General features: G+C 38.7%; 1 protein-coding gene across 5 annotated transcripts in view; it reads left to right on the top strand.

Moving 5' to 3' along the window:
* The window catches only part of CARMIL1 (capping protein regulator and myosin 1 linker 1), a 318,108-nt gene that overhangs the window by 233,453 nt on the left and 67,545 nt on the right, over positions 1–17,110 (top strand). For all 5 annotated transcript variants that reach the window (XM_041771073.1, XM_041771071.1, XM_041771070.1 and 2 more), the window contains exon 27: positions 13,930–14,105. In XM_041771073.1, coding sequence (XP_041627007.1) covers positions 13,930–14,105 — 176 coding nt within the window. The remainder of the gene's footprint in view (positions 1–13,929; positions 14,106–17,110) is intronic.

Genomic DNA, 17,110 nt, shown 5'->3' with positions numbered 1-17,110 from the left:
GTTTCTGTTATTTTGGAAACTGAAATTGTTATGATTTAACTATGTATGACATCATTTCATCCCATAACGACTTAAAGGTTACAAATTTGTGTCTGTGTGTGCACACATGGGCCTACACACATACATGCACTTGTAGTAAAGATTGAGAACTGTGTCTTTCTAGCTTTGTTTACAAGTTGTGGAATAGCTTCTTACCTAATGAGATCAAGTAAAACCTAGAAAATTCGTATTTTTGATGGTAAATCTCTAAATGTACTTTGCAAGTTGCCATTGATAAAAGAAGGAAGGGTTTCTATTTATGAGGCAGAAAGAGAAGTCCACTTTAGGAAAAAATATCTTCTGGCATTACATTTGATTTAGACAACCAAAAGGAAGGAAGGAGGACAGGAGCTCTGTTTACAGGGCCTAGATGCTGGTGCTCTGGAGAGTCTCCTGCTAGGTCAAGAGGTAACAGTGCTTATACGAAACTGGCTGAAAGAGAAGGATAGGGTTTTATTATTTTTTTAAATTATCTATTTGAGAGAGAAGGAGAGGGAGATGCAGAACCCCTGCTGAGCAGGGAGCACGACATGGGGCTCGATCCCAGGACCTGAGTTGAAGGCAGATGCTTAACCGACTGAGCCACTCAGATGCTGCAAGTCAGGTGCCCCAAGGATAGGGATTTAGACGAAGTCATAAGGCCAAAGTAGCAAAGACTTGTCCACAGCCTCCCTGGCTGGAAAAAAAAAGTCTCTGAAACGTAACCTAAGGCTCGATTTTTCTTTTTCTTTTAAAGATTTTATTTATTTATTCATGAGAGACACACTCTCTGTGTGAGAGAGAGGCAGAGACACAGGCAGAGGGAGAAGCAGGCTCCAAGCAGGGAGCCTGACACAGGACTTGATCCCGGGTCTCCAGGATTGCAACCTGGGCTGAAGGCGGCGCTAAACCTCTGAACCACCCGGGCTGCCCAGGCTCGATTTTTCTTAAGGCCACTTCAAAACATAGCTACACAGAGAAATTTCACCTTCAGAAGGTTTTCTTCATTTCTAATCTGCTTGCTTGAGGATGCCTTAAAAAAAAACCTGGTCTAAATTTCTGTAATTATTTTGTCTGTTTTCTTCTGAGAACAAAATTGCTTCAGCTCACAGGGATTTGATGTGGGACTCAGTAATAACTATGCAACATGCTAATTACTCTGCTTGTAAATTAAAATAATGAGCAAGAAAATGTTGTGTGGATTATTTAGGAGTTTAAGCCCCTCTGTCTTCCTGTGTATATGATGCAGAGAGACTCATGTGTGTTGTCTTCATTTTATTTAACGTGTATTTTGCATCCATTCTGAATAAAGACAAAAGGGGCAGAAAAAGGATGGGCTGTTTGGTACAGAATTCTGCCAGACTGTTACCTAATGGCGCTTGCTTTATCCTCCACGAAGGATACAATATGTAAGAAGGATACTGTCTATGTTGCTATTTATTTCTCACTTTAAAAATGAAACTTAGTCTGTGAAGCATTTAAACAATACAAGTATGAAAGAAATGAAAAAATTACTTGAAATCCTAGAGAAGCATCATCCTCAATATTTTAGTGATTTTCCAGACGTTCTATGTCTACGCACACAATTTTACATATATGCGGTTATATTGTAATACTTTTTATATTCAATACAATATCATGAACACAATTTAAGATAAGTGAATGATTACTATACTTTTAATGGCTACATAGTATCTCATTATGTGGATCTACCAGTGTCTTCCAAAACCTCTGCCCACCCGTGTGTCTCTTCTCCACTTTCACGGAGAATGCTTCTCTTCTGACCCTTGCGGTCACCAGATGTGTGGGTGTTCCCCCCTCACTGAGCAATTCTCTGTGACACCAGCTCGGTGTCCTACAACTTAGTTCAATCTGACATGCTCCACCTAGAGAAGGTTCAGACCCCACAGGTTAAGAGTGCGGTTTCACAAGACTGTACCTCCCCACCCCTACTTCAGATGCCAGTGACAGGTCTAGGTTGTCACTTGTGCATCTCACTGATTGACTATATAATTAAATCACAGCTTCCCATGGCACCTTGCTTAGGTGTGATTAATTTCCTAGAGGGCTCACAGAACTCAACACATTTCCTACTTTATTGAAGGATGTAGTAAAGGGTACAGATGAACACCCTGATAGAAGACATGCCCAGGGCAAGGTCTGTGGGGAGACGTGGAGCTTCCCGTCCTAGAACGCCCCTTGCCCTGCACCTCTGCATGTTCACCGGTCTGGAAGGTCTCTGGACATGTACTTTTCAGATTTTTATGGAGGTTTCATCATGTGGTCATGACTTATCATTAACTCCATTTTCAGCCCTTCTTCCTTCTCGAGAAAATGAGGAGCAAGGCTGAACATCCTGACCTTCTGATCATGGTTTGGTCTTTCAGTGACCAGCCCCCAACCAGGAAACCATTCAGAAGCCCACCCAGCGTCACCTCATTAGAACACAAGATGCTCCTACCACCCAGGATATTATAAGGGTTTTAGGAGCCTTTAGGTCAGGAATCAGAGTCAGAGGCCAAATTTTAGAACAAAAGATGCTTCTACTATTCTCTTAATAGGAGATTACAAGGGTTTCCAGAGTCCTATGCCAGGAACAGGGATCAGAGCCCAATACATATTTTCTTTTACCTCACAGCCAGCATAATGTATTGTCTAATTTCTGATCAATCCACTTAGGGTAAATGCCTGTAACTGGCCCATGCCTCAATCAAATGGTACCTTATAGACTTTCACTTACATTTGTAGACTGTTCAGTGTAGGCAATTGCTCATGTTGCCACACCCTTGCCGATACTAGTATATTGCTATTTATCTTTTAATATTTTTCTGTCTAAAGGATTAGAAAAATTTCATTTTGTCTTTGGGTTTTTTTTTTAATAACCAATATAAGTCAAGTGTTTTTATTATCCATTTGTATTCCTTCTTTTATAAATTGTATATTTGTATCTATGGTCTAATTTTTTCCTTTAAAGTATTTGTGAGAACTCCTTCCATTACTAAGAATTGGCTGGCAATGAAATCAGCATGAAACATCTGGGCTGAAGTCTTTATTTCTTGGTAAAAGACTCTAGAGCTCTCAAGACGCCTGGGTGGCTCAGTGGTTGAACATCTGCCTTTGGCTCAGGTCATGATCCCGGGGTCCTGGGATCGAGTCCTACTTCGGGCTCCCCACAGGGAGCCTGCTTCTCCCTCTGCCTATGTCTCTACCTCTGTCTCTGTGTCTCCCATGAATAAATAAATAAAATCTTTAAAAAAAAAAAAAAAGACTCTAGAGCTCTTCCTGCCTCAGGGAGGCCTGCACAGAAACTTGAAGTAGTTTAGAATGCTGAACCCCCCGCATGGAGAGTGGCTGTTCTGGAGAGTCCCACAGTTCTGTGGCAGACTTGATGGGAATGAGAAACAAACTTCTGTTAAACCAAAAAAAAATAATCAGCGTGGAACATTGCAACAGGTACTTCCCATCAAATAGCTTCCAATTGTATTTGTCTCAGCTGATTGAAACCACAAGTTATATCCCTGTACCTCTGCTCCATTTCCTTCTGCAAACCAAGTGGCTGGCATAGACTTGCTGCTCATTCTTGGGAGGGAGCAGAAGTCAGAGGTCTGAAGCAAGAGGCTTTTGAATTTTTAAAATCCTGAGATAATGTAAATCTGTTTAGGACCAAAAATATTTTCCTGTAAGTAGACATTCCCCACATTCTTGGATGCTGGCCTTTTGGACACCTTGTCAGCATCACAGCTTCCTCACTTGCAGGCGTCAGAGCATGCTTTTCTCTTCCTCATGTCTTGCAGATGTGGGCTCCTCAGTGGCCTGTTTTTGTGTTCCCCACTTGCTTTTTTCTTTGCTCAGTCCTTTTGGGTTCCATCTCTTTACCTTTGGCAGTGACTGGCATGAATTGTAGCAAAACTTCAATCACAACTTCTTAATCAAATGTTACTCATTAATTTCCTTGTAACTGAGTACAGTAGACTTCTTTCAATACACTGCAGACAGCTCACTTCCTCTCTGTTTCCTTCTGATTTACTGACAAGTGGACATCATTTTACTATTTTAAAAAAAATTCCCATTTGTCTATTTATTTTTTTAAGATTTTTTTTATTTATTTATTTGAGAGAGCAGGGGGAGGAGCAGAGGGAGAGGGACAAGCAGAGTCTTCGATGACCTCGGAGCCTGACATGGGGCTTGATCTCACAACCCTGACATCATAACCCAAGCCAAAAGTAAGAGTTGGACACTCAACCAACTGAGCCACTCAGGTGCCCCCCCCACTTGTCTATTCATATAGCCTTTCAGTATCTTGATATTCTTACAGTTATTTTTACTGGAGTATTTTAATTTTTATTAGAATCCGTATTGACTTTCTCACTAAACTACAGGGGTCCTTATTTACTTCACTACTAGTATCAACTTTTTTCTGGCTAAAAAAAGTTTTATTTCCCAAATTCTTTAAAGTTAATATGTTACACTAGCAGAAGCTAAAGTGGATGGATTATTTTGTAAAAATAATTTTTTATTACAGTGAATTTTAAAAAAATGGCACAAGTAGGCCTGGGATTGTGTCCTGGGCTTGCTAGGAGTTAACTTCTTCTAAGCCATTGGGCTATATCACCTGTGTCTAAGTCTTGTCCTACATGAAGGTCAGCAGTAGATATTTTGAATATTGGGTAATAATAAGTTCAAATAGCCCTCTGAGCCATCTTTCAGAAAATATCATTTCAGAAAAGGAATCAAAATATCCAGGTGAGCCAGCTTTCTTAGCAGACTATCTGGAAGAGAAGAAAGCAATTACATTTGGAGAAATTCCTTTGAAAAGAGGTGATATTTTCTCCAGGCTGGCCTGTTCTAGATATTTTTAAAAGACAACTCTCTTCCTGTTTTCCCTGTTTTTTGATCCTAACATTTATTCCTGGAGTAATAGTAGATGATAATGGGATTTGAATGTCCTTTAACATAAAAGAAACTTTCATTTTTCCCTTTTGGACTTCAATTTCAGAGTGCTTTTTTTGGCCTTGGAAATTCATGATTTTACTCCCAGCATACCCTATGAAATATTTCACTGGTAAATTTCAGATTTACTTAGGAAATGAGGCCTCAGGGGTGTTGATGGCATTTTAGCAGGTAGTAACTCAGTTTGGCTCAAAGAGTTCTCTTTTTTCCCCTATACTTATTTTTTTAAAGCAAAAGAAAGATTTCAGGGCACATTAGTGTGGATGTTGTATTTGCTTGTGGTGAATTACATCAAGTTACCCACTCACTGCAAGAATACAGGAGGGTAGCTGCCATGGGAAGGATGTTCATCCAATTTACTTTACAAATATTATATAGGTTTTCTGAGTATTAGTTATTTTTACAGTTAGGAAATATAGATTCTCATAAGTAACATTGGGGAGACACATGCTAAGTAAAATCTGATAATCACATTTCAAATGCAGAGCCTGCTCAATTCAGATGGTCTGAAGGTAGCATAACATAGACTAACAAAATGGAGACTGTGTAAGAAAAGTTAAGAAACATGTTTAAGTTAGAAAGTTTACCATAAGCCTAATTTCGATTTCCAGAAGGAAAGAGAGAACAGCAAAAGGCCAACAGTTGAAGAAATGGTGGCTGAGAATTTCAGACATTGATGAGAAACCAGAATCTTTCAATTCAGGAAATCCAGTGAAACCCATGTCAGATAAAAGCAAATCCATGTCTAGAATCACCTAACAAAAAGTGAAAAACACTGAGAACAAAGAGAAAATATTGCAAGAAGCCAGAGGGAGCAAAAAGCCATATTATTAAAAAAGATCAGTATTAAGAATGACCAGACAGTCTCAAATCAGCAGCCAGTGGAAGCCAGAGACAATGAAAAGCATATCTTTGTGCTTCTGAGAGAATGTAGAGTGTGAACCAAGAACAATAGATAAAATAAAACCTATTTTTTAAGAATGAGGATGAAATGAAAGCATTTTCATGTAAGAAAAACTGAGATAGTTTACTGTAACTTGATTACACTGAATAAATAGCCAGACATACTTTTGGGTCACCTGGGTAGCTCAGTGGGTTGAGTGTCCCACTCCTGATTTCAACTCCGGTCATGATCTCAGGGTTGTAAGTCTGAGCCCTGCGTCCAGCTCCACTCTCAGCAGGTGTCTGCTTGAAGATTCTCTCCCTCTGCCCCCTTTCCCTCTCTCTTTCTTTCTCTAAAATAAATCTTTAAAAGAAAAGATATATTTTAGGACAAAGGAAAAATTATCAAAGAAAGAAAGTCAGAGAATAAAGAATAATAAGCAGGAAAAATGCCAAATGTGGGCAAAGAGAAACATTGACTATAAACAACAGTTTTAATGCTTAGTTTGTGCTATAAAATTAAGAAGAAATAAAATACTAGAAGCAGATATTTAAATCAATAAGGAATGAGGAAGAACAGTTTAATATCCCAGTCATATTCCAGAAAAGATTTAAGACATCCACATTAGGCCTGCAGTGTCCAGTGTGGTAATTTACATTTAAATTAATTAACATTAAATTTAAATTTTGAAAATTTACAATTCAGTTTCTCTGTTGCAGTAGCCATGTCTGAAGTGCTCACTAGTTGTGTATGACTAGTGGCTCCTTTCTTGCAGCACTGATCATTTGAGGAAGTTCTGTTGGACAGTGCTGCTTTAGACAGGGAGTAGAGTATCCATGTTAAAATTTCTTATGTAACCACTGAAACAGAGGCACAAAACTAGGGGCTATACTGCACACCTAGAAGGGCATTAGGACGTCTTGGAGATTATTTTTGATTTTTCACAGCAACTGGCATAGGCAGGTGACAATGAACCTAGCCACCCTGGAATACAAGGGTTTAGTTCCACACCAGAGGAATGCTCCCATCCAGATCTAGTGATACAATAGAAGAGGCATCACTGAAAATAAAACAGATCATTGAATGACCCAATTTACTAGAAATACATAATTTCAAATGTGTATGCATCTAATCCTATGGCTTCATGGTAAGTGGACACATTAATAAAGAGAAATGGACAAATTGACCGTTATGGTAGAAATCTTTGAAAATGACTACCCTAATTGGTCAAATACATTTAAAAAGTAATGATAGAGTAATGACATGAACAAATAGAAAGATATCCCATGCCCATGGGTTGGAAGAACCCACATTGTTAAAATGTCCATACTACCCAAAACAATTTACAGATTTAATGCAGTCCGCACAAAAATACCAACATTTTTCACAGAACTAGAACAAATAATCCTAAAATTTTCATGGAACCACAAAACATTGCTGCTAGCCAAAGCAATCCTCCAGCTTATATTTGTAGTTTATACAAGATAAACTACAAATCTGTAGCGATCAAAACAGTATAGTAGTGGACAAAAATAGAAACATAGATCAATGGAACAAAGATAGAGAGTCCAGAAATAAACCCACATTTTTATGGTCAATTAATCTATGATAAAGGAAGCAAGAATATACAATAGGGAAAAGACAGTCTCTTCAACAAATAGTGCTGAGAAAACTGGAGAACTGCAGGCAGAAGAATAAGACTGGATCATTTTCTTATACCACACACAAAAATCAACTCAAAATGGGTTAAAGACCTATATGTGAGACCTGAAACCATGAAACTCCTACAAGAAAGTGTTGGAAGTAGTTTCTTTGGTCACATACCTAGAAACATTTTTCTAGGTATGTCTCCTCAGGCAAGGTAAACAAAAGCAAAGTTAAACTTTTGGGATTACACCAAAATGAGAAGCTTTCGCACAGCAAAGGAAACCACCAAAAAAACAAAAAGGCAACTTACTGAACAGGAAAAGATATTTCTAACTAATATATCTGATAAGGAGTTAATATCAAAATATGTAAAGAACTTCTACAAGCCAATGCCAAAAACAAATAATCCAACTAAAATGAGCAGAGGACCTGAATAGATATTTTTTCCAAGAAGATAGATGGCCAACAGACACATGAAAAGATGCCCAACATCACTAATTATCAGGTAAATGCAGATCAAAACCACAATGAGACATCACTTTATATCTGACACAGTGGCTAAAGTCAAAAAGACAAGGAGTAAGTATCGGTGAGGATGTGGAAAAAAAGGAACCCTTATACACTATTGGTGGGAATGCAAACTCCTGCAGCCACTATGGAAAACAGTATGGAGATTCCTCAAAAGTTAAAAAAAAAAAAAAAATATATATATATATATATAGTTAAATACGTAGTTAAATATATAGTTATATATATAGTTAAATATAGTTAAATATGTGTATATATATATATATATATATATATACACACACACACATGCATACACATACAATGGAATATTAGCCATAAAAAAGAATAAGATCTTGCCATTTGCAACAACAGGGATAGACCTGGAGGGTATAATGCTAAGTGAAATAAGTCAATCAGAAAAAGACAAATACCATCTGACTTCACTCATATCTAGAATTTAAGAAACAAATTAACAAACAATAAAAGACAAAAACAGACTCTTAAATACAGAGAACAAACTAGTAGTCATCAGAGGAGAGGTGGATGGGGGAAGGGGAGAAACAGGTAAAGGGGGTTAAGAGTACACTTACCTCGATGAGCACTGAGAAGTGTATAGAATTGTTGAATCATTGTATTGTACACCTGAAACTAATATGATACAATTTGTTTATACTTTTAAAAGGATAGAGAATAATAATATATTAAAGAAATAAACATTTTAGGTTAAGTTCTAAAAGGAGGAGGATACTGGAACAACAGAATTCTCAATTCTGATCAAGTGGACTAGAATAATATTAATTTTTTTAAGGATACTTGGAATATTTATGAAAAATGCCAATGAGGTTGTAACATCACAACAGTTTTCAAAAACTGTGTTCTCTGGTCCTATTTCAAACAAATTAAAAATTAAAAGAAAATTTAGGCAAAAATCCAATTGTTTACAAATTTGAGAAATTTCATTCATTCATTCATTCATTCATTCGAGAGAGAGAGAGCACGCAGGATGGGGTAAGGGCAGAGGGAGAGGGATAGAACCGTAAGCAGGCTCCACACTCAGAGGTGACATGAGGCTAAATCCCACAACCCTGAGATCATGACCTGAGCTGAAATCAAGATTCGGATGCCCACCAACCAAGCCACCCAGATGCCCCTAAAATTACTTACAACTCAGTGGTCAAAGGGGAAAATATGCTTTAAATAAGATACTCAGAATTAAATGGTAATTTTAATAGTAATATTAGAGCCTCTGAGATTCAGCTAAACTAGCTTAGAGTGAAATACATGGTCTTTTTAAATGCCAGTATCAGAAGTAAGGAAAGGGTGGAAAATAATAAGCTAAATCTAATAATTGAAAATTAGGAGGGAAGTCTTGATGCCTACAACTTGTTTTCAAATGACCCAGGGGGGAGAGAAAAGCAAATATTGCTAATTACTAGCAATTTCTAAGTTTTAGGAGAAGGATACAGATTAACCCATTCTTTGAACTACTCTGTAGGTCTGGAATTTTTCTATTGGGGGAAAAAATAAAAACATTTTCTTTAAAATCAAGAATAAGGCAAAGATTCTGTTATCACCATTTCTATTCATTATATTAAAGTTCTTAGCCAGTGCAATATGACAAACAAAAGAAATGAAAATTCTAAGGATTAAAAAGAAAGAAAAATTATTCTGATTTTCGTATTTTATCGTGGTCTACATAGAAACCCCAAAAGAGTCTGCAGCTATGTTATTAGGATTAGTACTGTAAAGTTGTTGGAGATAGACTAATATGTAAAAATCTATTGCATTTCTATATATCAGCAACAATTAATTTTAAAAAATCATTAGAAATAGTTAATTATTGGGGCATTTGGGTGGCTCAGTTGGTCCTAGGCTTAAGCCCCGCATTGGGCTCCCTGCTCTGCAGGGAGTCTGCTTCTCCCTCCCCGTAGGCCTCTCCCTGTGGCTCATGCTTGTTCTCTCTTCTTTCAAATAAATAAAATCTTTTGAAAAAAAAAAATAGCAACAGAAAAATACAAGGTACCTAAGAATATATTAAAGATGTATAATACTTCAGTGATGAAAAATTGCAAAACTTGGTTGAAGGTCTTTAAAGAAAGTCTAAAACAAAGTAAAATGTGTGTCATGTTTATGGGTAGAAGAGACAGTATCACTGGATGGCAGTTTTTCCCAAACTCCTCTATTATGGGATGTAATTCAATAAAAATTCCAACAGATTTTTAACAAAACTTGACAAAGCTAATTCTCAAAAATAGCTCAGAAATAGCCCAGACACTTATGAAGAAGAACAAAATAGTTGATAGTTTTGCCCTAGCATATATTAAGACTTATCATAATTAGGACGGTAGTAGATAAACCAATGCAACAGAGAGAGAGATTAGGAGAGAAAAGATGGGTTGTTTAGTACCCATATTCATTGAGTCCCTGGGCTTGTAATACTTTTTATACGTTTTCTAGAGATTGTTCCAAGAAGTGCGGTAGGCCCTGGCAATAAGGGGTAGAATTTCCCAATTGCCATCAGGTCCAAGTTGTGTATCTGGAGTCTGGTGCCTCTAGCTCTTCATGAACTTCTAAAATTACACACTAAATTTTATACTAATTTTTCTGGATGAGTGTTCATCAGATTCAAAGGGATTCTTTCATCCCCAAATGGTTAAAAGATGCTACATTCTTGACTATTTATGACACATTTAATTTCTGAGGTCCCCCCACCAGATGCTAGGTGATTACCCAAAGGATGTCATGTAAAGGTGTAAAGGGTATAAGGGGAGACGAGCAAGAAGATCTTCTCAAAGAGGTTATACTTGAGCAGAGCTGAGTGTGGAAGGATTCTGGCTATAGAGGGGGAAAAGAGGGGTTCTAGGCCAAGAGAATGATGTGTGCAAAGCATGGGAGCAGAGCCCAGGCCATCATGTGGGGAGCTGCCAATTAATTTAATGGGAATAGTTACACAGGGAATATAGACATAGGAAAAGAAATGAGGCCAGAAAATTGAGCAGTCATCAGATATTTCTATTCTGTGCTAATGAATAATATTCTGACATCTTTCTGCTTTTGAGGAAGCATGTAGGAGTAAATTTAACATGTTTTAGAGGTAGATGTGGTCGATACAGTTAAGGTGGGTTGAGTCTAAGGAGACTCAAATTTCTGGTCTCGTTTGGTACCATCACAATAAAAACTTTGTCAGCATGGTTGATTTTGCCATTGTAGTTATTGTTTAGGTGAGGGTAAGGGTAGGATGAAATGTGTTGTAATTGACCTTTCCATGGTAGAAAATGCAGGTGAAAATGGTTAACAGACTGCATCGTGTATGTATTGTATGGATTATGTAGGTGGTTATAGATAAACATTTGATTGAGAATGGTTGGAATGTAGGTAGTATTTTGAAGCCGTGGGAAGGACGGATTTTAGAGTATGGTTTGGTATGGTAGGCCATGATATTTGGAAGGAGATGCTGTGCTAGGTAGGACCTGCGCTGGGGGCTGGATACAAAGTAGTCAGAGGCTCCATTGCAGACCTACCTGACATTTTTTCTCCCCTTTCTACCAACCCCATTACCAGAAAGTCTACCATGGTAGCCTCAGGTACCACTGACCCAAGGGAATGGGATGAAAATTGTAGGTTACCAAAAGGAAGAGGAAAAGGCTCCTCTGGGCAATGGACAGGGGCATTGAAGTAGGGTGGGCAGAGTAGGAAACAGAAGATCTGAGTCCCCATCTAACCTGTTCCATTAACCAGCTAAGTGAGCTCAAGCAAGTCACTTATCTTCTCCAAGACCCGATTTCCTTAGCTATAAAATGGGTTTGTGAAAATCAGCCTTCACTTAGAAAGTTGTTATGTGGATCAAAGGATACCATGGATGATCTTCTCTGGGGGAATATAAAGTGCTGTGTTTTCATGTTGGTCAGTGGTTGGACTAGAGGGAGTGGCAGGGGACTCGCCGCAAAGCAGCTACTGAATCAAATGCTGAGGGCAGGCTAAAATTCCATTGTACTTCCAGGCTTGAAGTCATGCAGTTATCAATTTATAGAGCAGCAAGAGGCCTGAGAAATAATGTTGTAGCAAGAGTGCAGAGATCTGCAAAGTTATTCTGTGATAATATTCCACAGACATTTCATGTCAGGGGCTAGTCTAGAAGCCAGGTCTCCTCTCGAGGTGTGAGATTCATTCTGGTCAAACTTGTTCTGTCATGCAGGGGAACCTTCCCGAAAGTCACAAACCTATTGATGAATTTAACACAATCTAAATAGCATGTTGTTACCTGAGGTTTATCTTATCAGGAGCACTGGATGCTACATAGTCTGGGCCAGCGTGTGTTTATTCTAATGCTAAAGAGGAAAATAATTGGTCTTAAACTGGACTTATTTGCATTGCTTGCAGCTTTCTAGGAATAATGTGTGATATCAGTAATTAGAGTTATAATAGGGACAAAGGGCTGTCAGAATGTGAGTTGCTTTTGAATACTTTTCAGGTGGCTGCCTCCTCCCTGTCCTCTCTGGTTTTCTACAAGATCATTATAAACATCCTGCTGCTCTGCTGCTCATCCTGCAGTAGAATGATAGGCTTTACTAGTGGACGGGCTTGTACATACAAGCAGACAGAGCACTGTGCCAGTCGGGCCATAATCCTGCCTCCGTAGTCCTCGTTCACACCGGAACAGTAATGGGACACAGCTGGCTTCCAGAAGCAGAAGAGTAGTGAGAATAGTGTCTTTGGAAACAGACTCATAATATCTGTGACAGACTGAATTTTTATTGTGTGCTGAGCATTATCTTGAACACTTCACATGTGTATAATGTATTTTATCTTCAATAATCTGAGGAGGCAAGAACTTTATATTTGCCATTTGATACACGAGGAAAGTAAAATTGGGAAATCCGTACAGTCCGGTGTCACTCAGCTAGGATTCGGATTGAGGTCTCACACTGATGGTTATGCCCTTTCTCATACTTCCCAGCCATGTCCTCCATCTCTGGCAAATTCTTTCCCTTCCCCTCACTCACATTTTTCAACTTCAAAATGGTGATCACATGAAAAGCACCCCACCTCTTCACAGACATCAGAAGGATAAAATGTGCAGAAACATTTTGCAAACTCTAGAGTTTTGATTGTTGTTTGTCAAGTGCCCAGTAAATGTTTTTGTTTGCCATTCATGCTGTTCCATGTTGTAACAATTTCAATTTCATTAGCACTGAAGCTTTTCTTTTAAAAGCATAGATCTGTGGGTTTTTTTTTTTTAACTACTGATGTTTTGATAGAGCTATTGAAGGGTTCAGTTTGGAATTTCTGTGATTTGCAAAATCAAACGAGTTCAAGTTTGATATATTTTCTAGGGGTTTCTGTAACTTTACTTTCTAGCAGCAGGGGGAACAGTCTGGTGTGGTCAGTTGGCATACAAAGGCTTGATATGTGTCTTCTTTAATCTTCTCATGAGCACCTTGTTGTTAAGTGCAGCTGGCACACCGTGACATTTCAGGTGCCAGCCCAAATCTTGGGTGGATCTGCCGGGTGATCGAAAGTGACAACCTGGAGTGCCAGGGTGACTCAGTAGTTAAGCATCTGCCTTTGGGTCAGGTCATGATCCCGGGGTCCTGGGATTGAGTTCTGCATCGGGCTTCCCGCAGGGAGCCTGCTTCTCCTTCTGCCCATGTCTCTGCATCTCTCTCTGTGTCTTTTATGAATAAATAAGTAAAATCTTAAAAAAAGAAAAAATAAAGTGATAACCTGACATCCGTGATCATCCAGCAGGCACAGGTTGCCCTGGAGTGACTCAGATTCCTTGGTCATGCTCCAGGACCTTGCTGTGTCCCTGGGCTCTGAGGGCTCAGTGTCACACCTAACCAGCTCTCAGCTTTTTGCCTCCCTCCCACACACACCCCTACTACCTTGTCACCTCTCCCCTCCACTTGTGCTCATTACAGGTGTTGCTAGAGTCCATGGTCGATGCCGCCGAGAATCTTTGTCCAAATGTGATGAAAAAAGCACACATTCGACAAGATTTGATTCATGCCAGCATTGAAAAGATTTCCATTCCACGAACCTTTGTTAAAAACGTCCTGCTGGAGCAATCTGGAGTCGATATCCTTAACAAAATTAGGTGGGTTTATGATGTCGAGAAACCAAGGTTCCATAGTTTCTGTGAATGCAGGGCAGGCAGCTGTGAAGAGTGTTATTGTTGGCTCTCTCCGTATAGAACGTGGTGGACATGTCTAATATGCAGTGACTGTATCTAAATAGAGCTGTGCATAAACACATAGGTTTATACATTTCCAAAATAAGGTGACCACAAATACGCCTGTGTTCCTGAAGAGCATACAGTTAGTTGCCTGATCTTAACTGTTTTATTTTTAACCGGCGGGAGAGGGCATGTATATGTTTATAATCACTTTTTTCTCCTCCTGAAGCTTATCTTCCACCTTTAAAAGTTACTACCCTGAAGTTTGCTTTCTGCCACTGTGCTGTTCTGAGCAAATGTACAGTCTATAAATAGGCAAAGAGGCCCACTGTGGCCTCACCATATTTTCCTCCTGTGTTCTTTTGGTAGGTCTGTGATAACAGTGTACGTACTAATGCTGCTCTGGAGCATCAACATAGATTTGTGCTTGGCAAAGTTTGAAAAATACGCCAAGATACAAATATTGAGAAGGATGTGATCATCAAACAAACTGCCTTGGATTCCCATATAGAAACTCTGGAGTGCTTACCAGTCTGAATGATACTTCACGAATTTCAGTTCTTCTCAACTGGGGAGTCTGCAGACTAGAAACTATATTCAGAAATATTTTAAGTTTCCCCTCTTAACTCAATAAAATACTTAGATAAGCAAACAAGACCAAACCAAACCCTAGCTCTTATCTGAAGAATCGGGAGCATACTGAATGATGTGTAGCTGAATGAGAGCCTATGAGAAAAATGAGAGTTAAAATAAGCCAAAAATCATAGTACAGTGTAGATATGGAAGCTAGGTCATGGAACTTTGAGGGTTGAGGAATTCTGCAGGGATGGGACAGTGTCTGGTCTCAGGTACAGCTGTCCTGTGTGTGTGTGTGTGTAGATTTCTACAAATAAGAGATTCTAGGGCCAGCTCAGCTGAATGATAAGACAATTTGACAGACTTTAAGCAATGAAAGGACATTTAGAAGATTTATAGGACCCCATAGATCAGTGATTTTATTCACTCTAGCCCTGACTAGATTATACTTACATATTTCTGTAACCTGTAGTTTTAGGATTTTTATTGAAGCCCCTTAGGTATTGAGGGGAAAAAAATGTATTGGCCACCATTCTTCTATCCTATTGGATTGAACTACCAGTGGATCAGATTCTAATGCCTTTACTAGAGTACCAGATTTTGGCAGATATGCTCACTTCTTCTGAAGATGGGCACATTCTGAGAAGTGAGCAGCAGGCTAGAACCCTTGTCATCAGTGAATCACTTCTGTGTTCATTAACTCCTTGCGTGGCTTTTTATAATGCATTATACAGAGCACTGATGGAATGAGTGAAAATATGCATGGCTACACCTGTGCATACGGTCAGATGCAGCTGTGCCCACACAGGCTGAGTGGAATTATTTCCTCTAAAAAGTTTACAGTTTGGAAGTTCAATAAAGAAGCATAATATCCAGTAACAAAATGATAGAACAGTCCTGAAACTTGTGTGTGTGTGTGTGTGTGTGTGTGTGTGATTTTAAAGGATCTTTTTGGTGCTACAGTTTGAAACAGATAAACTACCCTTCCCCAACTCAGAGGGGGTGGGGAAGAGAAGGAGAAATAAAATGACAGATTCTATAGTTTTATGAGGAAGTAAAATTCCCAAACATGCCTTAAAAAAATGAGAGGAAGTACTTGTCAAATGAGATTTCTAATTTTCCCCCTCATCCCCCCACCCTCACCCCAGGTTTAGAGTGGGACCTACTAATCTGTATTTTTAATGAGACCCAGGTGAATCTTATCAGTGGACCTCTGGGGAATAAAAAAGTAAATTGTTAGATAAATCCAATAGCTACTGAAACCTTGTTTTGGAGGCAGGAATTAAATAAACATCCTTTTATCTTTAGCCTAGGAAAATTTTTAATGTAGACATCAAAGACTTAGTGCTTCCATTTTTCTGATTTGCCATCTGAAATCTGCCTTGGTGGAAAAATCTCAATGCAAATTTACTGCCTTTAGGTTAAAAAGATTTTTCCCCCTGTTACACAAATAGACTTTCAACCTTAGCTTTAGGATTAAATAATTTTATTTTGATAACTCCCTTCCCCTACTTTAAAATATTTAAAATTCTTGACTTCAAAAGCAGATTGAACCTTTAAAAGGCTATGTTGGAGTGTGGGTATCTCTCTAGCACATTCACTTTTAAGTGTTGTGCGTTTGCGTCTATTTGTGCATATGTGCATTTAGGTAGGATTATTCAGACTGAACAGACTTCAGTGGAGTTTGAATTCTTGAGAATAGCCAATAACTACAATGCAGACTAAAAAAACAGCTCTCTGAGTGAGACCTTCATGGCTGATTTCTTTATTAGTGAAAACCCCAAAACTAGCTAGCGGGTTCCTTCCTGGCGTCGAGACCCCTTCTTCAGGTCAGGTGAGAGGCACAGAAACTGAATGTTTCCCTAACCTCTGTTAAAAGGCAGGAGAACAGTGAATCTGTAGCAATTTGAAGGAAGATAAGGAGTACAAGCAGAAGCAGTTGAGTATGGTACCCTTTGGTCGGTAGAGGTTTTTTTTTTTTTTTTCAGATGGGGGGAAATGCATATTTAAGTAATAACCAAAGTCTAACAATCAGACTCTCTTAATTTACTCCAGCCTGGGTTTGTTTTCCTTTTTGTCAATGGAAGAATTGTTCTTCACAACATGGTACATGTGGTTCCCATTAAGTTTGTCTTTACCCAGGTGTTTTTCATTTCTTCCACTAAATCTTGAGTTTTGAGATTGCAGAGGCAGGTTGAAATTGGTAAAGAAAATCTATTACCTGTGTGTTTATGGCAGCACTTAAAGCTTATCTTTGGAAATCCTTAGCCCTGTTCACACATTCTTCTATTCCATTTTCAAAGACAGAAACAGAATCGCAGTTGACCTTATCAACAGCATAGCATCAAGGG

Source organism: Vulpes lagopus, chromosome 10 (genome assembly GCF_018345385.1).
Source record: "Vulpes lagopus strain Blue_001 chromosome 10, ASM1834538v1, whole genome shotgun sequence".
In the NCBI taxonomy this organism is placed as follows: domain Eukaryota; kingdom Metazoa; phylum Chordata; class Mammalia; order Carnivora; family Canidae; genus Vulpes; species Vulpes lagopus.
This window is presented reverse-complemented; position numbering and strand designations above follow the sequence as displayed.